At 39.9% G+C, this 25,835-nt stretch overlaps 2 protein-coding genes across 4 annotated transcripts in view; both read left to right on the forward strand.

Moving 5' to 3' along the window:
• LOC109482917 (E3 ubiquitin-protein ligase MARCH5-like) overlaps positions 1-4,188 on the forward strand; it is a 14,798-nt gene extending 10,610 nt beyond the window's left edge. The window contains exons 5-6 of the mRNA XM_019785806.1: positions 3,283-3,435; positions 3,861-4,188. Of these exons, the coding sequence (XP_019641365.1) occupies positions 3,283-3,435; positions 3,861-3,995 (288 nt within the window). The 3' untranslated portion in view covers positions 3,996-4,188. The remainder of the gene's footprint in view (positions 1-3,282; positions 3,436-3,860) is intronic.
• Positions 4,189-6,309: 2,121 nt separating this feature from the next.
• On the forward strand, positions 6,310-23,901 carry LOC109482863 (phosphatidylinositide phosphatase SAC2-like). Of its 3 annotated transcripts, XM_019785704.1 has the most exons (24): positions 6,310-6,604; positions 9,419-9,499; positions 9,800-9,936; positions 10,735-10,860; positions 11,006-11,050; positions 11,849-11,971; positions 12,103-12,159; positions 12,575-12,749; positions 12,930-12,997; positions 13,623-13,734; positions 14,089-14,156; positions 14,557-14,681; positions 15,178-15,255; positions 15,698-15,818; positions 16,225-16,353; positions 17,074-17,144; positions 17,361-17,407; positions 17,523-17,709; positions 18,744-19,547; positions 19,799-19,870; positions 20,043-20,116; positions 20,500-20,622; positions 21,358-21,445; positions 21,901-23,901. In XM_019785704.1, the coding sequence occupies exons 1-24, from the start codon at positions 6,508-6,510 to the stop codon at positions 23,237-23,239; spliced, it is 4,347 nt and encodes a 1,448-aa protein (XP_019641263.1). In that variant the 5' UTR covers positions 6,310-6,507; the 3' UTR covers positions 23,240-23,901. The 3 variants fall into 3 exon arrangements, with proteins under 3 accessions (XP_019641263.1, XP_019641265.1, XP_019641264.1); XM_019785706.1 differs by lacking the exon at positions 18,744-19,547 and having other exon boundaries at positions 6,318-6,604; XM_019785705.1 differs by lacking the exons at positions 6,310-6,604; positions 9,419-9,499; positions 9,800-9,936; ... (2 more) ...; positions 11,849-11,971; positions 12,103-12,159 and adding an exon at positions 12,186-12,200.
• Positions 23,902-25,835: the final 1,934 nt, after the last annotated feature.

The raw sequence follows: 25,835 nt of genomic DNA on the forward strand, positions 1-25,835 counted from the left end.
GTTGTTGGAACTGTGATAGATTTGTGTGATTTTAATTTAGGTGAACGTAAGTCTGTTATAAAGGACTATTAAATGTACAGGAAATAATCTGCCATTGAGAATGATTACCCGGGGAATAATTGTCCTATAACAAAATTGATCTAGTCGAAGGATTTGGTTATGCTTACCTAACGTTAACAACCTATCAAGTTGAACGTCAATATCTGATGTCCACAAGAAATATTATATTAAACTACATATGAGACCTCACCTATCGAAAATGTACACAACCAATTCTGTAAAATGTTCTTGGTGTATTTAGAAATAGTAAGCAATGTCGCCTGTAGAGCAGAATTAGGTAGACTTCCTTTAGATACAGATATTTGTATATAGATATACTAGTAGTTAAATTCTGGTTATGCTTGGTCCAAATGGACACAACCTCACACTCCCTTCAAACGGATGCTCTCTCTTACAGCAAAGCCTACAAATACCCGTAGACAAACTTTATTGCAACGTGTTAAAGACATACCGGTATTAGATCATAATGGATACTCCTCTTTGTGGCATTCTGATAACTCACATTGTGACCCTGAACATGTTGGGGAAATGCTGAGAAGGAGACTTACAGATATAACGTTACACGTGTCTTCTACAGTTATAAAAGAGAAGTCAAACCCTTCAGACATAGTTTGAGACTTAGACGTAGCTATAATTTTAGACAACTACCTTTCATTATGTGGATTTTAGTTATTTTATATACTGTTCTTCAATGTTCTTTTATGTTTGTAACTGGCAATTAACCTCCGGGCATGAATTTGCAATAAATTTCTCAATTATTATAGAGAGAAAGATATAGTACCTGTTCAAATGCAGCAGAGTTGAAGACTGTCGATGATACGTAGGGGAAGATGTTCTACACTAATTCAGAAAACTCACTTACTGCTTACATCATTAACATCATGGGAGCTATAGCTATATGAGCTAGATAATGTTGCATGGGAGTGGACAGGGATGTAAATCAGCAATGTGTCTGCTCAGTTGTGAATCTGTACAATTTCCATAATGTCCCAATGGTTTCCTGGAATTTCACTACGTAGGAATGTGGGCATAGATGTGTGTCAGCAAAATCCCAGACATGCCTGTAGACATTCCATTCCTGTGGAAAAAAATGCCTGTGCAATTCCTAGAATTCTTGCAAACTGCACACAATACTGTACTGTGAATGTGGGTATGATTGTAGGTATGTGAGGAAAGCAGACTGATTGTCGGCTGGAAAGAGAGATCACTTTGGCTTGGTTTGAGGCAGTCATCACAGGGAGGTACAGATTTGCGGCCTGAGTTCAGAGATTATAAGCCTGGTAACCAGTCTCAGCGGGTAAGCTTAGAGGTGTTTTCCTATCCCATCAGGGAAACACGGCGGTCTGTTTCACCACTACAAGGGCTAGTTTTCAGTTCTGTGTGGTTGTCCAAATGGGGACCTTCCACGTGCTTCTTACGGCCTGGCAATCCTTAGAAGGTAATACAACATCCAATGTACATTGTATTTATGAATAAAAAGAGCCCTATAGGACACCTGTGTCGATCGTAAAAAGTAAAAACCTTCCTCTGTTGTTGGAACTGTGATAGATTTGTGTGATTTTAATTTTAGGTGAAACGTAAGTCTGTTATAAAGGACTATTAAATGTACAGGAAATAATCTGCCATTGAGAATGATTACCCGGGGAATAATTGTCCTATAACAAAATTGATCTAGTCGAAGGATTTGGTTATGCTTACCTAACGTTAACAACCTATCAAGTTGAACGTCAATATCTGATGTCCACAAGAAATATTATATTAAACTACATATGAGACCTCACCTATCGAAAATGTACACAACCAATTCTGTAAAAATGTTCTTGGTGTATTTAGAAATAGTAAGCAATGTCGCCTGTAGAGCAGAATTAGGTAGACTTCCTTTAGATACAGATATTTGTATATAGATATACTAGTAGTTAAATTCTGGTTATGCTTGGTCCAAATGGACACAACCTCACACTCCCTTCAAACGGATGCTCTCTCTTACAGCAAAGCCTACAAATACCCGTAGACAAACTTTATTGCAACGTGTTAAAGACATACCGGTATTAGATCATAATGGATACTCCTCTTTGTGGCATTCTGATAACTCACATTGTGACCCTGAACATGTTGGGGAAATGCTGAGAAGGAGACGTACAGATATAACGTTACACGTGTCTTCTACAGTTATAAAAGAGAAGTCAAACCCTTCAGACATAGTTTTAGACTTAGACGTAGCTATAATTTTAGACAACTACCTTTCATTATGTGGATTTTAGTTATTTTATATACTGTTCTTCAATGTTCTTTTATGTTTGTAACTGGCAATTAACCTCCGGGGCATGAATTTTGCAATAAATTTCTCAATTATTATAGAGAGAAAGATATAGTACCTGTTCAAATGCAGCAGAGTTGAAGACTGTCGATGATACGTAGGGGAAGATGTTCTACACTAATTCAGAAAACTCACTTACTGCTTACATCATTAACATCATGGGAGCTATAGCTATATGAGCTAGATAATGTTGCATGGGAGTGGACAGGGATGTAAATCAGCATGTGTCTGCTCAGTTGTGAATCTGTACAATTTCCACAATGTCCCAAGGGTTTCTTGGAAATTCACTACATAGGAATGTGGGCATAGATGTGTGTCAGCAAAATCCCAGACATGCCTGTAGACATTCCATTCCTGTGGAAAAAAAATGCCTGTGCAATTCCTAGAATTCTTGCAAACTGCACACAATACTGTACCATTAGGCTCCCCCCTGAGGCGTCGCCAAAAAAGGGCTAGGGTTGGCAGTTTTTTCCAGGGTCAGTCAGGAAACAGGAAACACATTTTTTTCCTAGGCCTTAGGAGTAGGTCAGTACAAAGTCGGCTGGGTCATCTGGTGTTCAGCGAATTTCGCTACTATCTGGCTTTGCCATCCAACCAGCTTTGCCATCCAACCTCCTGATTGGGAGTCAATCAGGAGGTTCGGTACCAGCCAACCATTTGGGAGTAAGTCAGCAGCATTTGGGGCATGTTCAGGGGTCAAATTTTAAACTCAAATTCTTTTTATAAGAAGGTAGCCAAATTTTTAACTCAAATTCTTTTTATAAGCCATGGCATGGTCAGAGTGGCCCCCCAAAGTCGGAACGTCAGCCAAACAAGGTTGGCTGGTGTTCGGGAACAAATTCGGGGGAAGGGCATAAATGGCTTTATGCATGTACAGTACATCAGAGATATTTGCCCCTCCTCAGGTCCCACGAGCCCCAGCCGAGCCAGCTCCCCTGTCAGACCCTGTCTCTGCCACCAGGCTCCTCTGTAGCGCCCTGCTGTTCCCCTCCATCGCCACACTCTGGGGCAAGCTGATGTTCAGTACTGTGGACTCCAACCTGCAGAGAACCATCTTGGTGAGACACGCATTATTTTTTCATTTACAGAAATCGCAATGTCACAATACAGTGGACTACCCAGACAGCAGTGCTGATTTGGGGGGCCAAGGTTTACTTTAACAACAAGTCAACCTACATGTACAACATAGTTATTTCTTAATAATAAGTGACATACCGGTATACACTTAAAAGTTACATTTTCACTTAAAATTGGCACATATTGTTGCTTAGAGACACGCTTTGAATTCAATAATAACTTCCTAATATATCAAGATAATTAATATTACAGTTGAAAATACAGAATGTTGTTGATAACAAAGATGTCTTGAGTTCAATTCTGACTTATAAAGGTTATACCCCTGTTATCACCAAAAGCACCGAAAGTCATTTTGCTGCTATCAAGAATGATTCTCATTGTTTTTCTTCTTCTCTATAACAACCAGGGTGGGATCGCGTTTGTGGTGATAAAAGGAGTTCTGCGGATCTACTACAAACAGCAGCAGTACCTGCGCCAGGCACAGAGGAAGATTCAAGACTTTATTCCAGAGAAGGAGACAACACCTTCCCAGCAGGCTTAGTAAATCATGCCTCATATTCCTACAAAAAAAATAAACTGACAAAGAAACGGATACATCTCAGAGCCAAATAATGCTACAAAGAGGAGCAGACACTCGGTCATGTAGCAAATTTTTTTTCTCGCAACAGATATAATTATTTACATGTTATTCTTCATCTTGTTTAATTTATGATCTTACATGGCATTTGACTGTATAAAAAGAACTGACTCTGCTCTAACTGCCACACCTAAAATCAGCTGTTCCTTGTGCTCTACCTGTAACTGATCAGGACTGGCCATGTGTACAGGAAGAAAAATTAAGGTTTCTTAATGAAAACTGAAGGATCCATCTTCTTAGTTTCACCTCAGTTTTTCACGTACAGGAACCTCACCACGTTGATATGTGCATCACATGTTCCTGTGTCAAAGAAATGTGTGTACAAAAGGGGCAGATACATGGTCTTGTAGCAAAGTTAGAGATTATTATTTCTTCGTCTTGTTTAATTTATGATCTTACATGGCATTTGACTGAATAAAAGAACTGACTGTGCTCAATTTGCCACACCTAAAATCAGCTGTTCCTTGTGCTCTACCAATAAATGATCACGACTGGCAATGTGAATTCAAAAGTACAGAAAGAAAAATTAAGGCTTGACAATGAAAACTTTGATAATATGTGCATCTTATATTCCTGAGTTGAAGTAATATCTGTGCCAATGTACAGGCTGGAACAGTCTGATATTTATGATTTATGACATAATAGCTTGAATTTTAAAGATTATTTGTTTACCCAGTTGTATATACTAAGGCACCCTGATAAGGGAGGAAAGTTATCTGTCCATCAAGAAAGCAACAGACCCTTAATTTTCATTTAGACTATTCACTAAATTAATAGTCACTAAATTGTATACATACACTTGCAGTATTGATATTGTATTTGTTCAGATGTGTAGCTGATGACAAAATCTGTTGGTTTACAGTGCCACAGAGACTATTGTTCTGATGCAACGTATACATAGTACAATCAGAAAAATCCAATATCTCTTCTGTCATGCCATGTCATCTGTACAAATTTGTCTTGAAGTATTGCAATACAACAAGTATTACATCATGCATATGTTCTGGTATACTAGTACTAGTATTTCATTATTTAGTCAATGTATCCATCTATGAAGTGCAGTTAACAGATAACAGTGTTTAAGATGCCAACTGACTTAGCTGGTTCATGATATAACAGCAGTATTACATTTGTTGATAGAGTGTTTTGCTGGCAGAAACTAAGCTATTAGGTTAATGTCTGCATTTGAACCAAAAATGTTTTGAATAAACAGCCACATTATAGAGACAATTGCAAGTTACACATGACACCAACAACATTGAAATACATGTATCACTGACATAATTGGTAATATGCAATGAACAAAGACATTTGGCAAAAAATACAAGTTCTTAAACAATACAAATTCATCAATCTCTGCTTGAGTTATTCACTTGGAAAAGATAAAAACAAAAAATGACCACTGCAGTTCCAGAGAAGCTGCTAGGATGCCCCAAATTACACCACTTACTCGCAGGGCCAAGAGCATTTGAATACTTAAAATCATTAACCTGACACTTGGCCTTCAAACTTGACCTTCCTCTTCACTGCCCTTACCCATCCACTTGATATCATGAACAACCATCCACAGCCTATGTTGTACCATGGAGTTAAAAGACCTCCATGGTTGTAAACATCCAAAAAAAAAGAAGCATCAATTACATACACAACCTGCTGCAGTACCATTGCAAGACTCCGGGCAAACCATTTTCGAAGTTGACCTTCGTTTCCATAACCGTTTCTCACCTAACAAATATCATTAAGATCCATTATAGATCATTATAGTATTGACAGACCACAGCCACTCCACCAAATTGGCAAAACCGATAATGATTGCACTGATATGAGAACATTGAAATAGCATGCTGTTTTCTGACTTTTCTAGTCATTTCTGTATTAAATCAGTGATGCCTTTCATGGTTGCAGAAATATTTTACTTTTTAAAGTTAACCAGACCATCCATTTTGGCAACATTCCAGAGCAAACACCACTTACCACTTCCTCTGTTTATATATACAGTTGTATATAACGGATGTGAAGGTGACAGTCCTTGGAAAACCGGAACTAGTAACTATATTTCATCAGGCCGCTCCCTGTGGATGCCTGTAGAATCAAAATAGCATTTGACTTACGCAAAATAATGCTATCTTGACCAACTGACTACTAGATACATTCACAGATATCTCCATTAAATATTCTGGCTTCCAAACGTACCCACCACATCTGCTTGGAAATCAGCGATTGGCCTCTGCGGGGACACGCCCCTTGAAATCTCCAACCCAGGGTAAGCTGATTCTCTGCGCTGGGAACGAGATCGGAGTGTCACGGAAAACATCCAAGATGGCGGCCACGAATCGAGGTTGACCGAACCCAGCTGAGATAACACACGGCCCGGGCCGTTTTTTCCTTCCGTTCCTGCGGCCAGACAGCGGCGGTGATGGAGCTGTACCAAGCCCACGATCACTACATCCTGCTGGATGGCGAGCACAGCCTGTGGTGCAGTCGATTCGATGGCAAACTCACCGCTCGTACCGGTCAGTATGAAAAAAAAATTCTGTCACCGGCTCTCATCATATCACATGCTTGCGGTTTGATCATGGGATGGCGATTAATCTTCTTCAGAAGCAAAATCATGTGCTAGTCAGAGAGGAAACGATGACAAACAGAAGGTCATAGCTTTAGAACGAATTCAAGAAAACTTCTTGTACGCGTGCAAAAATTATGTGGCTAGGTTTCTTGGTTTTAGGGGGTGGGTACTGTACATTGGTGAGTGCGGGACACATATGATCACATATATGACAAGTTGCCAAATTTTGCGGTGGGAGTGACTTCTCTTCCTTTTAAAGTCACATGGTGTTTTGCTCGCGTCATTTCCTCAAGAGAAATGCCACTCCACCGATGTCAAGCTTATATATTATACTTTATCAAATCGTGTAACGTGTTATGTCTTAATACTCTTATGATAAGTTATAATTTTAGTTTTTTCAAATACAACATGTACTCACTGCAATGAATCACACAAATTTCCTGAGCATACAGAGTGAGAGTAGAAACATGTAATAAAGGAACAAGACTAAAATGGCCATACTGTCAGTTAAAAACAAGATGTTCAAAAACAATTTTTATTGCATATGACCAAGGACATTATACTGTATAATGTCCTTGATATGACTTATGAGATGACCCTTATGTATTGTTTTTGGTCAGTCTATGTGTTTGGGCATCTGTGTGTTTTTCTGTGTCTCTGCATATTCATGAATCATGGTCAGCAAACATAGGAAGGCCTTTATGGATTTTGATGATATTTGGTATGTGGGTTGGTCTTAGGAAGACAAATGCCCAAATCAAAAGTGGGCCTCCTAGTGGCTGACCTTGGTACTACTTGGCATACTTTTATTCATGCCCCTACTCACAATGTCCCAACGTTTGTGCCATGCTCAGTGCTGCAAGTATGCATGCTTGAGAAAGAATTCCGGAAATCATTTGCTCTTAGCCTGGGAGCCATCCGTTTTTGTATCCAGGGTAGAAGTTGCAAGGAGCCCCATTACAAAACGGATTGCACCCAGGCTAAATTTTTCAATGAAAAAAACAAGCAGTGCCTGTTCTCCAGTAACCAGTTTGAATATGCATGTACTGTTAAAAGTCGTGGTGGGTCACAACGGTACCGGTGGCATGCAGCGCGAACTCTAGTCAGTGTGTGTAAAACGAGAGCTGTCCTACGTACATGTATACAGCTGTACGTTGATTTTTGCATGTCAAGAAAAGTTGCATCATGTAAATTGGGCCTTCGTCCTCTCACAAAATACTGAACAGGGTTGTTCTCAGTCCTTAATTTTTTTCAGCAAACTCAAACTCCCAAGAAGGTGATGTTTTCAGGGCTATGTGACTGTCTGTATGTCCTTGCACAAACTCAAGAAGTTGTGAATTGATCAAACTTACGCTGTTAATTTTTGGTATGTGGGTAGGTGTTGGCCAAAGGAAGAAATGATTAGATTATGGATATCCTAGCAACTGTCTAAGGTACTGCAGTAGAACTTCTGTTTTGACCTCTTAATGAGAATTCATCTCATACACACATGTAGCAAATATTTGATCTTTCTTGGAAATTTGAACCAAGAACCAATGTTGGACTTTCTATCTTCATAGTATTCCAAAAACTTAAGACAAGGCATTACCCGGTACTTTATAGAACTCTTTTGTGAAATTGTAATTCTTCTACCATAATTTTTCCATTGACTGTCACTACAAATCCATTTCTGCTTAAGAGCTGGCAACAAAATTACCTGATTCTACTGCGGTTTCGTTGGGGCTTGCTGCATAATCTGTTCTTTATGTGAAGATAATGGCAGTTTGCATGCTTTCAACCTTCCGTTTCGATTCAAGTCACATCCCCTTATTAATCACAGAGTAATTTCACAGACACATGGGCAGAACATGCCGGGCTTTGTTGAATGTATTGATCAACCTTCAAATCAAAGACATGTATGAGATAATATATTATAGCTCTTGGTGAGAAACAAATGTCATTCTTTGCAACTTCAAAATGCTTTATTCCATTCTTTCATCTGTTCTAAGCTAAATAGAAAATCCTATGCACATATCATTTGTAAAATACAAATGGCTCTTCTGTAGTCTTTGTGAAACTATTGTTCATGCATGTACATGTATGTGTACAGTTGTACATGCAGGACAGAGGGGCTTGTGGAAGCTCAAAATCAATTTAAAATTTTACAATGTAGACTGAAGACTGACTAAAGTTGTAATTGGGTAACCTAGGTTTCCTTTTTTAATAATTACCTGTTTCTTTGTAATGAATAGATTGCCCCTTTTAGGCCCCGTTTTGAACATGATTGTCAATTTTGTGATTTTCTGGTGGGCTTCTTCCAGGGGGTATATTAAGGGTTAATGCCTCTGCTTGAGGTATATGGTGAGATAATCCCTGATAACCACTGAATAAACCACTGAGTGAGCGTAGCAAACAAGGTGGTTTATGAGGTGGTTATCGCACCTGACCAGGGATTACAATGTATCTCACCATATACACCGAGGATAAGACGGGGCAGTAATGTTATTATCATATAGCTTATCCAACTGACACAGTTAGTTGACACATTAAGACCTGATTTACATGGAGCAAAAAATATTGGCCTGCGTCGAACGCCATGCGTCTTGAGTTTTGGATTGTGTAAACAAGTCCGCCACTCACGTGCGGCACAGCGCAGCGATTTTTCTGTAGCGCACCCTGATGTAATTTGTCTCTTTGCAACGAGTACATGCATCTATATAAAGAATTCAGACACTTTGTACACTTACTATAGACTCTGAGATGTTTGTGTTCTGCCCTATAGGAGAAGACCTGTGCAGGGCATGGAACCCTGTATGCCTCGGACTTGTCCACGGTGTGATCGGCAAAGTACAGTTATATCCAGGTACATGTAGCACCAGCATGAATTCTCAGGGTTCTAATTTACACTTTACATTAATATTAATTTTTCTACTCCAAACTTGAAAATTCCTTGATGATGCTGATATGCTATTTGATGTGAGGTCCTCAAAAAGAATTCAGCCCTCATCATGCTAGAAATACTTTTCTTATATGTAGAGCATTTGGAACTGGTTTAAAAGAAACTCCTGGAATATTAACCCTCAGCATACTACTGATCTGTTTCTGTTCTTAGATGATATAGCATGTAAAACAAATGTTTGTGGGCACAAACTTGTTTTTCCAGACTCGGAGTGGCACCTGCTATTGGTGACCAAGAAGATGTCTGTAGGTGTGTTACCAGGTGGACATGAGGTGTACAAGATCAGCCGCGTGGTCATCCTGCCACTCTCACCTGTAGAGCCACCTGAGATGGAACTAGAGGTAAACTACTGTTATGTCATACTACTGAGCTGTTCTATCTAGGGCTGGGTACCTAAACGTAACATCAGGTACAGGTACCTGTACCTTTACCTGAGCAAGTTGGCAAATTAACTTTATGTTCTTCTGTACTTCCTCAACATTAAAACAGTACTAAACTTGACAGAATCTTTATTCAGATAAAAGAGGACACAACTAGGCATCCTTATGCCATATTCAAACAAAACAGAACCATGTGGATTGTTTTTTTGCTGCAAACAATGTTCTACCTGTTCTTGAATGTTCTCTTGCATATTAGTTATGCTCCTTCTAGATGTCACTTTGGTAATATCTGTGTCGTATCAGTATGTACCAGTACTTAGTGATTTGGTATTTTGAACCTGTACCTAATAGATTTTTTCTGTACTGTACAGAATCGGTAAGCAGTCCTATACTGTACTCAGGCTATATTAACTGCTTTATATCTGGTCTTCCTTGCTCTTAATGCATGGTTCACCGTAGCAAAGATATCACCAGACAAGATTTCTAATTAAGATAGTGATTCTTTCTGTGTTCTGAATAATTTATTGTCATCCAGCCAAACCTGCCAAAGGATAGGACTTCCACACGGACAATATGATATGCATTTTGAGTAAAGACCAGCCATTACAGTGGATTATGCTAATTACACGTACAATCATTGACACAACAAATAAAACATTTCAACAATATCTACAAAAGCTGAAGATGTTTCATGGAGGTATGAGGTCTCCAAACTGATGTTTGCACATGTAATAATGCTAATATCCCGTTCCTCTACAGTGGTGTAGAAAGCATCACTTCGGCATCTCCAACCTGGAGAAGATTGCCGCGCCCCTCGACAGCCAGCAGAGGGCGCTGGCAAAGACATGGAACTCTATCAAGTCTGTCGCTGTACCAAAGAAAAAGGTACCCTAAACTGTGATTTCATGAAAACAATTTATGACTGGTATTTGATGCAGTTTAATAGCTTTGTTGACATCTGTCCATCAGATACGTCATGTGAATTGTACTTTCTGCAAAGTCTGCCATCTCCCATTGCTTTTTTTTCCAGAGAGATATCAAGGAGAAAGAGAAGCTTGAAAGAAGAGTCTTTGAGGTTTGCTTTGTTCTTTACATTTTGTAATATACCATTGTCCATATTATTTCTTTGTCATGATACAGAAATGTCTATGCATATCTATGAAAATGTAGATATGGATGAAAACACTACTATGCTAAACTGTAACAGGTTGTTGTCTAGGTCCAAGCTGATTAAAGACTCTTAGTTTAAAAAGAATCATTGATGCAGACTGCAGAGATATGCATGACTCTGAACACATGATCAGTACAACTAATGCCAGTAAATATATGTCTCTATATGGCATATATGGCTGTTATAAGATCTGAGCTTGTTTTTGACAGGATCATGATGAAATATACAATACAGTTTTATTATTCAATCAACAAAATCATACAAAAGCAGGGAATGCTGCATGCATCCCTGAATTGCGTAACTGATTTTTACAATAAGTTAAAAAACCAAGACAGGACAGGTACACAGAAAAACACACTATATACAAATATGTACAAACACCATTCACTCTGCTATATGCATGCAAATAGCAGGCATAGGTTTTCAGATACATGTATCAGCCATTGTCACTGGCATTGAAGAGTCTTACTGCGCAGTGAATGAAGGACTGAAGGCATACACATTCACATACATGTATAACAGCAACCAGTTTTTGGACACTCTCTGTTTTCACATACATGTATAACAGCAACCAGTTTTTGGACACTCTCTGTTTTCTTTTTTTTACCTTTATTGTTCCATATAGCATTTTCTGTCGTATTTCATTCTGTTATTATGCATTAATGCCATGAACCAATTGATTGAACCAATCCTTTTCTATAGGAGTTGAACAAGATGTTCAGTGACTCGGACTCCTTCTACTACAGTCCCACCGGAGACCTCACCAACTCTGTACAGAGACAACATTCAAAACTGTATGATACCACCAGCCCCCTCTGGAGGAAGGTATGTACAGTGTACTACATGTACACCTCGATCAGAGTCTTTTCGAGCCGTACCTGGAAATTCGTGCCATACCCGCTAAAAAGTGCTGGCCAAAGTAAATGAACTGACAGTAACTGATTTGTTTTGCACAGGTGGACCCTCGCTTCTTCTGGAATACCCACATGTTGAATGACCTCATCCAATCAGAGGTAAGGGTTCAAGCATTTATAATGACCTCATCCAATCAGAGGTAAGCTTCAAGCTTTTTTAAGGACCTCTACCAATCAGAGGTATAGTTCATGCTTTTATAATGACCTCATCCAATCGGAGGTAAGGTTGAAGCTTTTATAATGACCTCAACCAATCAGAGGTAAGGGTTCAAGCTTTTATACTATTAAAACCCTTGTCCTGCAGAGCACAACATTTGTATAGGTACAATTTGGGGGTATTTCTCATGCAATGCATCACACCGCAGCCACTGCAGGGCAAAAAAATTTGGGGGTCTATGATGTAATTAAGGCTCGAAATTATTGAAAAATATTGTGCCAGGAATGCCATCAGGACAAGGGTTAGGATACTGAAGACTTTCCATGTACTTATCCCCAGTGTGCCCTGTATCTTTAGGACCCGTTGTCGGACCGGTGGATCGTGCCTGTCATACAGGGTTATGTACAGATGGAGAGGTTCCAGGTGATGCTGGGAGAGGAGGACAGGCCCAGTGATGAGGGGATGGAGATGACCAGTGAAGGAAGGAACTTCACCATAACACTCATCTCCAGACGCAGCAGACACAGAGCAGGTAAAGAGTTGTGTCTAGTCTGTACTTCATGCCAAGTTTGTTTTTTACACAGAGATGTACGAATACTTGCTGATACCTGCTGCAAATGATAAATGAGGAAATTCTAACATACCAGACTGAGAGTTTTCCAAGTATCTTTTGTCCTGTCCTACATGCTATAGTGTTGATTTTTTACTTCAGGGACAAGGTACAAGAGGAGAGGTGTTGATGAAACCGGGGCATGTGCAAACTTTGTAGAGACTGAACAGGTACAGACTTTATTTTCAAACTACAATGTATTATAGAGGTATCATAAAAAGTCATAAAGAAGTCCTCCCCTCTTCTTACAGAGGCTCTTGACCATGTTGTCAAGTCAAAGACTTTTAGTATAGATGAAATAAATTGGCTGTCAAACTTTAAATATTTGCAGTGGTTGTAGTTTTGTTTTGTAGTGGCATTTCACCACAAACTCATCACACATACAAATATATATGATTTTGTTTTGTCTGCTACTGTATTACTTCGTATTATATCAACTATGAAGTCAGAAATACTGCAAATTCTTTATTTCTGTCGTGCACAAAATTTAAGTGCTGAGTAATAAATGAATTTAAAATACCCAATACTTTTTTGAAAATCAATGCTAGTTATTTTAAATAAGCTTAATCTTTCCCACACCTTTCTGTATATAGGGCAGCACCCATCTCCATTTCTGTAGCCCTTGAGCCACACAGTTGTGTTAGCACTACACGGGGGGAACTAGTCAACTGGTAGTGGTGTGAGTTTATAAGAATACATTATGTCTCCTTCTGTAGCTGAAATTTTTTCTCTGTCATATGTTGAAATGTAAGTTTTAACAAAGTGAATGCACCTGTTTGTACATGTGTTTTCCAGATTATCCAGGTGCAATCCCACGTGGTGTCCTTTGTACAGGTGAGAGGGTCGGTGCCCATCTTCTGGAGCCAGCCAGGGATCAGGTACCGACCCCCTCCCAGGATTGACCGAGGTCAGTACAGGTGCACTACAATACATGTACCCTGTAGAAATTTCCAAAGACAATTTTCTGATTAAAAAAATTTTTCACAAACACAATGACGTTATTGGCACTGGCTAGGCATGTCATCACTGCAAACAGTGGATCATCATGTAGCCAATCAAACTGTCTTTGACCTTGTTTAAAAGCTACTCATCTTTATCAATAATATTGGATTGAACTACATGTACTAGTTGGAGTTACCCAAGGATTGTTGGTCAGTGGAAATGGGTGTGGTTTTTATCAAATTTTGAATGATCATAAGTGCTTAATGTCTTTGAAATTGTAGCCTGTCATTCAACATTTGCTGTGTCTACATTTTTTTAGGTGAAGTAGAGACCCAAGCAGCCTTTGAGAAACACTTTGAAGAGCAATTTGACACATATGGGAGTCAAGTAAGTCATAGTTAACATCAACATCCATCATCTTTTAAATTGGCTCATTGATTATGGAAACAATGTCATAATTACCATAATCTATTCTACATTTGTATGGTTTTCTAAACATTATTTTGTGTGTGATATTCCTATCATTTGGCAATGTTTCATTAATTATGCAAATTACATCTACATTAACATGATATATGCATAGTGATAACCTTTAATTAACTTACACATGTCACAAGGTATAATATTCCTATCATTCACCATGAAGGAATCATAGAATTTTCACATTAATAATGCAAATTAGGTCATTATTTGCATAATTGGGTATCTGTTGATGTTCCTGTTGCATTACACAAGAATGGTTCTATTTGAATGAGGTCTGAAATGCCCAGTGTTTCTTTCTGTTCAGGTTGTTGCAAACCTAGTTGATCAGGTTGGGAGAGAGAAGGTTATAGGAGATGCATTCCTCACGCACATCCTCAACCTGGACAGTCCCAAACTCACCTACATCACGTTTGACTTCCATGAACACTGGTGAGCCCCTCTACATGTATTGATGATGATGAAATGATGATGTTCGAAATACAGATGATGAGACAGCAGTGCATTGTAAAACTTCTTTTTGAAATAATCTTTTCAATCATCAACAAGGCATGATTTTTCAGTTGTCAAGTTGCAGAATGTGCATATTGTGACGTCAAATCTCATACATTGTACCTCTGCCATATTAAAATAAGTTTAAGAGATCAGCATCAGTTGGAAAAAAAAATTGAGCTGACTAGAGCCCCGTTTCAACTTTGCACCATAAGATGAGGATGTTTGACAATCGACATAGTACAATGTACTATGTCTTGTTGTGAGATATTTTAGCAAATTAGTGCTAGTGTGTTAGCTTGATATCCATCCTATGCTGTTTCAAGGGGCAAAATTACTGCAAGTAAATTTGTCATTTATACATGAGAAACTGTACTAAACTTAGAAAACTTCGCAAAGTATTGAAATCAAACGTTTGTTTGCATGTTTGTGACAGCCGGGGGATGAAGTTTGAGAACGTGTGTGTGCTGGTGGACAGCATCAAGGACCTCATCCGGGCAATGAGATACAGCTGGTAAGCTTCCTCTCTTCTTTACGTTCTAGTAAATAGGACTGTACAACATTTGAAAGTTCAGAATTTTGTTCCAGCTCAAAGTTAAAACTTAACTTGGTCCAGTAGTTCCAGTGTTATTTCTGTGATAGTGTGAGGACTGCTTTTGCAGTATGGATCACTGGCAACCTAAATTACCTACAGTTAAGTAAAAGAAGGAACCTATTATTGAAGTGTAAGTCATCTCAAGTGTTGCAAAAATCATTGAACACAATGAAAGAACATGGTATAACAATGAGTTTCAGGTCAGGTTGTCTTGTTTTAGGAGTTGGTGAATAAACTAACTTCGGAAAAAATACACATAGTTTTGACATAGTTTGACATGTATAATGGGTAGATCAGGTAATACACAGACGTTCACAATGCTCTTCTACATGTACTAGTATACTCTGTGTGGGGTTTCCAGGGTTGACCCAGCAGGGGTGATCTGTGAACAGCAGGGCGTGTTCAGGACCAACTGCATGGACTGTCTGGACAGGACCAACGTGGTGCAGTCTGCCATCGCTAGGACTGTCATGGAGATACAGGTACAGGACCTGAATCTAGTGCTCTTTTGTTTCAGGTTTAGTAGAAAATGTAGTGAACAAAACAGCTATTTAGTAAACTTAAAAGAAAATAACAGTTATACCCTGAACATAGACAGATACTTAGATGTAATACTGTAGACAGACAGATACAGAAAGGGGTTGTTGAAGCTCTGAAATATCCACATTGTCAACCTAAGTTTTTTCATGATATTTTTTCTTAATGTACAGTTTTATTTTGTGCAAACACGTTGAACTTGTTTCAGGCCATTTTATTTGTCTTTCATATTGACTCAATATACACAAAAACTACATATTTATATATACAGTAGTTTTTAATATACACAGATTTATTTTGTGGAAACCTGTTGATCCTAATATTGTCAATGTCTTCCTGTCGTGTTTGAAGTTGCGTAAGCTGGGACTGATGATGCCAGACCAGACACTGCCGTCACGATGTCGGGTTGTTTACCAACAGATGTGGGCCAACAACGGAGATGCCATCAGCAGGCAGTACGCAGGAACTGCAGCCATGAAGGTAGGTGGCGACTCATATTAGGCCTTGGAAAAAAGTCGTGTTTCCCGACCAACCCTAGAAAAAACTGCCGACCCTAGCCTTTTTTTTGGATGGACCCCTGCAAGGGACATTAATTTTTCGAGCTGATCGACCTTTTCTAGCTCCATTATCTGACACCTACATGTAAGTGATGAAACGTTGTACAATCAGTTTTCCAACATTGACATTGAAAATATACTGTACTCCTGCAAGTTTTACTTTGTTAAACTGTATTTTGTAAGCTAGATCACTAGAGATTGCCAAAGTCTTTAAAAAAAGAAAAGAAAAGAAAGATAATCCCTACCTATCAACCCTAATTTTTCAGGGACTGAAACAGAAAACACAACTTTTTTTCCTAGGCCTTACTCCCAAGGAGCACATCGGCAGAACATACTGCACCTGCGCGAAAACAGTAATGTTTCGTGCATAGCACTTTGGCAGAACGTCTCATATAAGGTCATATTTGTGTATATAAGGTCAACATCCCATCTGTAGTTTCCAAATGTTATATCAGAAAAGATATCCTCTGCAACAGGCAAAATTCTGATGCAACGTTAACCAGACATCCAACGAAAACTGTGAAAAATCAGGGTTTTCACACAGGCGCAGTGTGACCACAGAGTTTGACCACAGCATTCTTCATGACTGTCTTTGAGATGTATGTTGTAACAGTTGTTTAAAATTTCTCTGTTTCTTCTGTAGGGTGACTTTACCCGGACAGGGGAGCGTAAGTTAGCAGGGGTCCTGAACGATGGGTACAAGTCTGCCAACAGGTATACATTATGTTACCAGCTACATGTACATCATTAAAAGTTGTTTACATTATTGTTTGTTAATGGACCAAGCCAGATTGAACACCCTGTTCTATTTGAACATTGAACAGCTCTGTTAAAATCAATGCAGGAAATCTAAAAGCTGCAATATGAGTTGTTGTCTGCTTGATTAAGACTCCTTGTTTTGAAATTGAATTTGTGACTTCCCCTTTTTAGGTATTACCTTAGCAGGTTTAAAGATGCCTACCGCCAAGCAACTATTGGTGAGTTTGTGGTCTTTGCTTCATATTCTTTTTAAGAAAACCGAGAACCAACAAATCAAATTGGTATGGCCTAAGATATACTGTATCTCAGGTTGTTGAACCTTCCCCTCCGCAGACATGATGCTGGGAAACGCGGTGAGTGAAGACCTGACCGTCCTGCAGTCGTCTGGCCGTGAGGAGGAGCTGCTGCTGGAGGAGAGGGAGGACCACGTGGCACAGCTGATAGAACACTGCAAACAGCTGCTGCTGCCAGGTGCAGAGGGGTGCGCAGGCGGGTGGGCGCTCATCGACTGTGACCCAGGGTACACTGCTTTATACTTTTCTTACATGTAGCATTACAAATTTAAAAAAAGACATTTTTTTTCACTTTTTAATAGTTACATGTAACAGGTAAAATTTGTTCATACAAATACATCTTGGATGCAAAGTATACCTTTTTGAGCATTCCAAATTTCAAAAAAGAGAATTTCTTCATGGCAAACATTTTTTAACAGTTACTAGGTATTATTTGTTCATACAAAATTTAGCATTACCTAGAATACAACAAACACTTCTTTGAGTTTTCTAAGCATTCCAATTTTAAAAAAAGATAATTTTTTCAAGGCAAACTTTTTTTTAACAGTTAGCTGGAATGCAAAAGTTGCTCATACAAAATTTACCTTCCAGCTGGCTCTTTGGCTCTTCCAGCTAGCTCTTTCTGGTTTTTTTTCAGGAATTACATTTAAGTAAACACAAACTATGGAAAACATTGGCAGTTTGGGTTGGACTAGCAGGGACTCCTCATAACAAGATTTTTGATATTTTAAAAGGGCAGAAACTGGGTGACATTTGAAGTTGGATTATTTTTTTGAAATGTAGGAAGGGAAAAAGTCTAACTTGAGAAAAAAGTTAGGGCTTCAAACTCACTTTTCAGAATGAAAATCAGAATGGAAAGTAATACTAATAGTATGGTTTGTCATGTGTCTGTATACCTATTTATCAGTAAATTCTGTTGAAATGGCAGCGTAATGCATTCCTTTAGATGTAGCACCATTTTGCAGAATTTAATTGTTAAACACTGAGAACAGACGATGAGAAACATCTTCTCATCTAGTACGTGCAACTGTTACAGTTACTGATCTTTTAAGCAGTTTAAAATGAATCCCCAAATTTGCATGTTGTGTACATGTAGGTGAACAAGTTCAGTATTGCCTGAAAACATTGTGAATTCACTTACATGTATGTCCCAGCTTAGTAGGACACACCCCATTGGTCCAGGTGATAGTTAGGACACACCCCATTGGTCCAAGTGACAATTACCATAATCCAATCATTTCTTGCTGTATGTGTGGAAAAGGTCGCAGCTGTTGGAGGAAAGGTTGAGTCAGGCACTGGAAGAGGAAGCGAGGGCGGACTTGTCACGACTCTTACCTTCCACGCGAACCCTCAACACAAATGACACGAAAGCCAAGTCACGGTCATTAAACAATCTAGCTTCAGACTTAGAGGTTGTGAAGGAAAACAAAGCAAAGGTCCAGCTGCCTGAACAAGATGGGAGGAAAGTACAAACTGAGCCTGGCTCTTCAGCACTGACTCAAACATCACTGTTGTCTACAATATCCCAGGACGCACTGTCAAGTTTAAGACCACCCGAGAGCTTGCAGAAACTTCAGGATATGATCAAGCAACAGTTTTCTGAAGTTCCTTTGAGATTACAGAAATATGTACAAACTGTAGGTCAGTCAGTCACAGAAGAGACTAGTCAGCAAGACAAGGATAAGTCAGAAAGGAACGGTCAGGAAACCAAGGACGATATCCGTGGTGGTGTAGGTCAAGCTGATGCAATAGTTGCAGAAAATAATCAAATGGTACAGAATGTAGGGTGTGAGGATGTTTTGAACTTGGGGTATCAGACAGTCAACAAGTCTCTGAAGGATTTGATACCACAGAATTTTCGCCAACAAGTCTCAAAGTTACCGGACAAGATGCAGCAGCTCATCAGCCAATCACAGGAGACGTTGGGGGAAGTCATGTTCGGAGGTGACCAATCGGAGGACACCAGCAGTAAAGACTCTGCGGAGGAACAGGCAGATGACCAAGGCAGCTTGCTGGGGCAGGTCAAGAGGCTGCTCCCCCTGTCAGGAGGATCTGGTACTGCAGGGTAGGCTGTGCAGTGACTGGTGGAAGGTGATGGGGTGGGTGATGGGTGTGACCTGTTGTTGCTATGGTGATGGGTCACAAACAAGGACATGTGACCAGCTTGAGCCAACTGGATGACTTCACTACTTGCATGAAACCTTAGTGACATGCCCTGTACATTGTAACATGTACTTGACTGTAATGTTTGTTAGTCTGTCACCCATGTTATATACAGTGTAATAACATATATGTACCTGTATATATCTTGTGCAGAGATGGAGACCTGTCACAGCCTGACATGGACGTTATCTTGCTTCTCACCCAGAGAGCCTACTACATCGCATAGTAAGATTTTCAAATCTTTTAGCAAATTTCACTCATGATAATGATTGTGGTTTGATTTACACGTAGAACTATATATATACTATATTCACTTACATGTATGTTTTGTACTTAAGGGAATCTTCTAGTTTGTAATGTTAGTACATGTATTTAATAATAATGATATTTGTTACAGCTATGACGAAGAAGCTGAGAAGGTCACACACTACCAACGGGTCAACTTGGAGGATCTAGAAAAGATCGAGCTAGGTGAGCTTCATATCTCAAAGTGCTTGTGACACCAACAACATCAGAAAAATACTTATGTGTACCTTGATATTGTTTTTGCTCAGTTTCACCTTCTTCCATTCCAAACAAATAAAGTCAGTGACCTGGACCAGATGCCTGTCACCATGGTAACCTATGCTGTAGCAACACCTTGTGGTATTGGGCAGAACAGAGTTAGAGAGCCTGTTCATTATACATATGAATGTACTAGTATTTGGTATAGTAAGAATAAACAGTGCAGTACTTTTTTGGGCTACACCAGGTGACATAAAAGTACCTTGCTACTCTGAATGATTGTTTTAAAGGCTTTACGCAATTCATTTGTGTAGCATCTTATCCTTTGTTTCCTGCTTCCTCCTTGTCAGGTCCGGAGCCGTCTGTGTTTAAGTCCAGGTACTACTGCATGCGTGTCCACCACCAGTACTGTGGGGAGGTGGGGTACTTCCACACGTTACGGTCTATAGGCAGAGGGGATGACCAATCTAAAGGTAAGGGTGCAGTCACATACATGTAGGTCATCCACAACATAAAGCATTGTTCTCAACTAGAGCTTCAGACCAGTCACTCTGGTCTTCCTCAGTAGACTGGCCTAGTGAGGCTTATCACATGGCTTCTCTGAAGTGTGACGTCAACACAGGTATCTGGTAAACAATGTCGGCCACATGTCATGGTTGAGTGAAGGGAAATGTGCCCTGATGTGAAGTGTTGACATTACACTACAGAGAAGCCATGTGACAAGCCTTACTGGGTCAGTCTACTGAGGAAGACCAGAGTGACTGGTGGAAAACTCTAGGTGAGAACTTTTACCTTTTTGTGTTGGAACAAGAATTCTTGTTGGTGGCCAGTTGCATCAGTGTAAAATTCTACATATTCTACAAAATTGTACAATGACCTATGAAGAATATGACCATGCATGACAAGTCTCCTAGATTATTCTTGAATCAGTAAATCGTACATTACAGCATTGTTTTTCATTGAACTCAATGTCTGAATCTGATATATCCTGAATTGATAGGTAACATCTTAGTTACTCTGACTCAAAATATCAGCATTAACCATAACACTGCCAAGTCAAAACATGCTGAATTTGAAGAGATCTGCTTTTAATTTCTGTAAAACTTTGTCACAGTGTTATTGGCAACTCTGTAGCCATCCTGCCATCTACAATATGGTTCTTTTGAAAAGTTCAGTTACTGTGTGATGATGGTGTTGTTTTCCCCAAGGTTTGCTACAAGCCATAGCCGATGCCTTCCGTGCAGCTTGTGAAGCAGAAGGGCATCAAATCCAGGTTGCAGAAGGAAAGTTGGACAAGTGAGTTACACTGGAACGTAACAATTTAAGATATTACCTCTATTTTGATTAAAAAAAATATACCCACACATTCACTCCATATTTATAAAATATTAATATATTTAATGAATTCAACTTCATTTTGGAGCTAAATGACCTGAAATTCAGTATAGATGTATGACTTTTTCATATTTTTGTTACTTGCTTTTAGCATAGTTTCAGTTGCTTTTTTTTTGGCAAATTGAGTTTGACAAACGATTATATATATTTTGGGCTCTGAAAATGGCCTGAAATTAAGAATTGGGGTACCTTGGACCACAGAACCCTTGAACACTTTTTGGCATACATCACTTTTCATTGTATCATTTGTGTCCTTTGGGCAGTTTTTAGACTGATGTGTATTTGTGTACTTGTTCACAAATGTGACCTTTCTAGTTTTATCAGAAAACCGCATGACCATGATTTTATTTCTGTAGGAGACAAACAAAACCTCACGAAGAAATCATCAGCATCTCGGCTCAGACCCGCCTGAGCGCGTGGGCCCGCACCCGCTTTCCACGGGACCACTCGGCAGATTCCATATCCACGGTCGCCACCGTCTCCCAGCCCACCACCAGGTCCTTCATCCTCAGCAGCGTCCGCAACAAGATATCTTCCTTCAACCCCATCCGCCGCGTGCGGGCGCACACCCACGCTCGCCGCGTCAGCCTGTCCAAGAAGTCCGGCGGCGGCATCGTGTACTTCCAGAAGGGCGAGGAGTCGGCGGGACAGGCAGACGACGAGGGCGCCAACATGAGCGTCCGGGTCACCCTGTCGGACAGCAGCTCGGAGACGGAGTCCTTCGACAACCTGAGCCTGGACGACTGTGAGGCCATCCTCGCCAGCTGCGGCCAGAACAACAACAAACGGAAAAGCCTGCAGGAGCTGATCGTGACGGAGGCCGACGACCTCGTGCTGGAGAGTTGTGGCATCCTGGCCTCCAGCCCGCCCTCCAGCCACACACGGATCCACATCATGGCCGGCAAGGGAGAGGAGGGTACACAGGGGGAGGACTACACAACCCCTCAAACAGCCTCAGACCTGGACACAGACATAAGGACCATGACCTCTGTGGCCATTAAGGTCGTTGCACCCCAAGAGGAAGAAAACGGTGCACAGCAGCAGGATGGCAACAAAGTGGAAGACGGCTTGCCGACACCCGAGTCACAGTCGTGTCAAAGTACCCCTCAAAAACAGCAACAACAGCCGGACGCTGGTGCTACGGACAGCAAGACCCCGGACAGGGAAGACAGCAAGAAAAACACCATCCTGGAGTTCTTCAAGCCAGCGAGAAAGATATTTGAACTGTCTTTATCAGTTGACTCAAAATTCAGTTCTTCACCAACAGGAGCAGGAGCAGAAGATGACAGAGTTGTGGATGGAGAGAGTAAAGAAGAAGCCGAAGAACTGAGCCAGACTGGGGAGGAAGAGGAGATACAAGGAGACAGGGGCTCAACAGAAGAGCAGAATCTTGCCATCACCGCAGTACCTCAGTCCGAGTCAACAAGCCCCCTGGCGACTGACAGTGAAACTCCAGGTAAACTCGGGGTAGAGGAGCCTGTTGCCGTGAACAGCATTGCAGAGCCCAACGCTTCAGCAGAGAACACAGACTTCATCAAACTGTCGCCCCTGACCAAGTTCCGTAGCCTCTTCTCCCCGTCGGACCGCGATGCCAGCCCACGCAGGAACGGAGACAGACAGCAAAACAGACAAGTCGAGTCACTGGAGCTCAGGTTAAAAATGAAGAACTGTAAAACACAAATCATCCAGTTATAGTTAAACATGTGACTTTCATCAACTATAGTCTGTACAACTTGTTTGCACAGTCTGCCTTCACAAATTAGAATACTTTGTCTGGTAACAATCAATTGTCTCTCACAAGAAAATAAAACGGCAGGACTGCTGGTAGGCATGCTAATCATGTAAATCTATAGCTTCTCAAGATGTAATACCAAACACATGTTGGAGAAAGGCATTGCAATGGTATTGCCTAAAAGAATGTCTACAGTGTACATTTGTACATGACTAGTAGGGATGGAATTCTAGGTACACGTACTCCTTCTCTTGCACACAGCTGGTTTGTGTTTAAAGTGTGTAATAGTAGTTGCACACCAGCTGAACACATGTAGTACAATGTAGGTTGTGGAGCACATATGTGGAAACTAGCCTCATATAATGGTAGCACAGGAGATAGGCCACCAACTTTCTGTTGAGAATTCTGTTGCTTCGACATCAGTACATTGTGTACTTGGTTCACTGAAAGAGAGTTCCCAAGAATCATACACTAAATGTGCTGTATGCTCCACCTTTGTGCGAGCTGTCCTCACCTGCAGCTTCATACTACCGATAGGGCTGCGTACCGGTTCTGTGTACAAGTACAGTACCGCAAAAGTCAATTAGGTACAGGTCCAAAATACTGAATCACTAAGTACCGGACATCGATATGACACAGAAGTGACCAAAGTGACATCTAAAAGGAGCATAACATAATACATGTATGCAACAGTTCTTTCAAGTATTGTAGGGAGCAAGAGACAGTCCACATGGTTCTGTTTTGTTTGAATGGCATAAGACGCTTAGTTCTGTCCGTTTTATCTCAATATTCTGTATTACTGTTCTTAATGTTATTGAGCGAGTTCAGAAGAACATAATTTGTCAAATTGTTCAGGTACAGGTACAGGTACAGGTACAGGACCTGTACCTAAACCTCTGTACCTGTACCTGATGTTACATTTAGGTACGCAGCCCTACTTCGCACATGCACATTTCCAACAGAAACTTGGCAGCCTATCGCTCCTGGTAGTAGCACAGATGCCTGGACACATCAAGTATATGAGTCGTTGTCTTCCCTGTAGAATTTCCAGTGAATACAATGTTATACAGACTAGACAGCTGTCTATCATGAAAGTTCATCTATCGATGTGTTTGTAGTTACAATGTTATTGTTTAAAGTTAAAACTTTTATTCCAACACAAAGAAGTTTTTTCACCTAGAGCTTTCGACCAGTCACTCTGGTCTTCCTCAGTAGACTGACCCAGTGAGGCTTGTCACATGGCTTCTTTGAAGTGTGACTGGTTGAAAGCCCTAGGTAAGAGAATGTTTTTGTGTTGGATCAAAAGTTTTAACTTTAAACTTGCCTGTTGTCTGTTGTTAATAGAAGGTTATGTTGGTACAGCTTCACCATTATCCCAGGATTTCTTCCAGAGAGAAACCAGCAGATGCCTTGATTTTGTACCTGACATCTTGGTGGGAAATATCCACCACAGTTCCTTACTTTTGATAGAAAACACACAGAATACTAAATAGTAGTTCAGTGTTGCCATACAAGTGGTGTTCTTGCATTATTTGTGGTAACATTGTTATTGTTTTTTTGTTTTTTTTTGTTTTTCTGGTGTAAAAACTACAAAAGAGCCATCATGACAAGTGACCATGTCTTTAGCTAGGTGGGGTAAAATCCATTAAACTTTCAGTAGAAAAATAATGTTCAGTAAACATGACCTGCATGCTGCTCTGTGTACGGGCTTAAAAGAAACAAAACTACAATTTGCCCCTACAGTTACAGGGTTTCCATGGACTGTGATAGATAGATGAGAAGGTATAGTGTAGTTAGATGGAGGAAGATCTGTGATTGGTTGGTTAGTTAATTGGTTTAAACATGGTACACTGGGCTGGTTATTTCTATGGTGTAGCACATGTCCAAATGTGTGCATGTTCTTGGTGTAACTACATGTATAATGTGGCAATAGCATGTATAGGTACAGTTGGGAAAATGGAAATTGTAGTCACAAGTGTCCATTACTGTAAATGTGGAAAAGAGAATATGGATTATGGCAAGTGGGATGCATACTGTATGACATATTGTATGTTCCTGGTCTGAAAACAGTTAAAATTGTATCAAACCTTCAAATATGGATTAATTTATGGTTGTCATGCCTGTATATTGTACATCAGATTATTAATTGTTTTTATTAATGACTTTATGTATCTTCATGAAATATATATAGTCTAAACACAACTTGTTTTTGAATTGGTAGTGATTGTTGTTAGAAATATGGGTCATTCCATCTACATCATCAGATTTTCATTATAATTTGGAAAGTCCTATTACAAAATCCATTCATTTGCAATAAACATTACAGATCACTTATTTCAAACTTCAGAATTTAAAATTTTAGACATTCAGTAAATGTAGCTTAGATACTAATATTGTAGCAATTTGATTTCTTGTCTGTTATAGTTAGTCGAGTTTCCCCAATTTTCGCCCCATTCTAAGACCACACCAATTTAATTGTGTTTCCCGGATTCGCCTTGTCCATTTTTTCNGATTTGCAAAAAAAAAAAAAATTAGGTTCAGAATCAACTGCAAAATAGC

This window comes from Branchiostoma belcheri, unplaced genomic scaffold, assembly GCF_001625305.1.
Source record: "Branchiostoma belcheri isolate BF01 breed outbred unplaced genomic scaffold, Haploidv18h27 scaffold61, whole genome shotgun sequence".
NCBI lineage: Eukaryota > Metazoa > Chordata > Leptocardii > Amphioxiformes > Branchiostomatidae > Branchiostoma > Branchiostoma belcheri.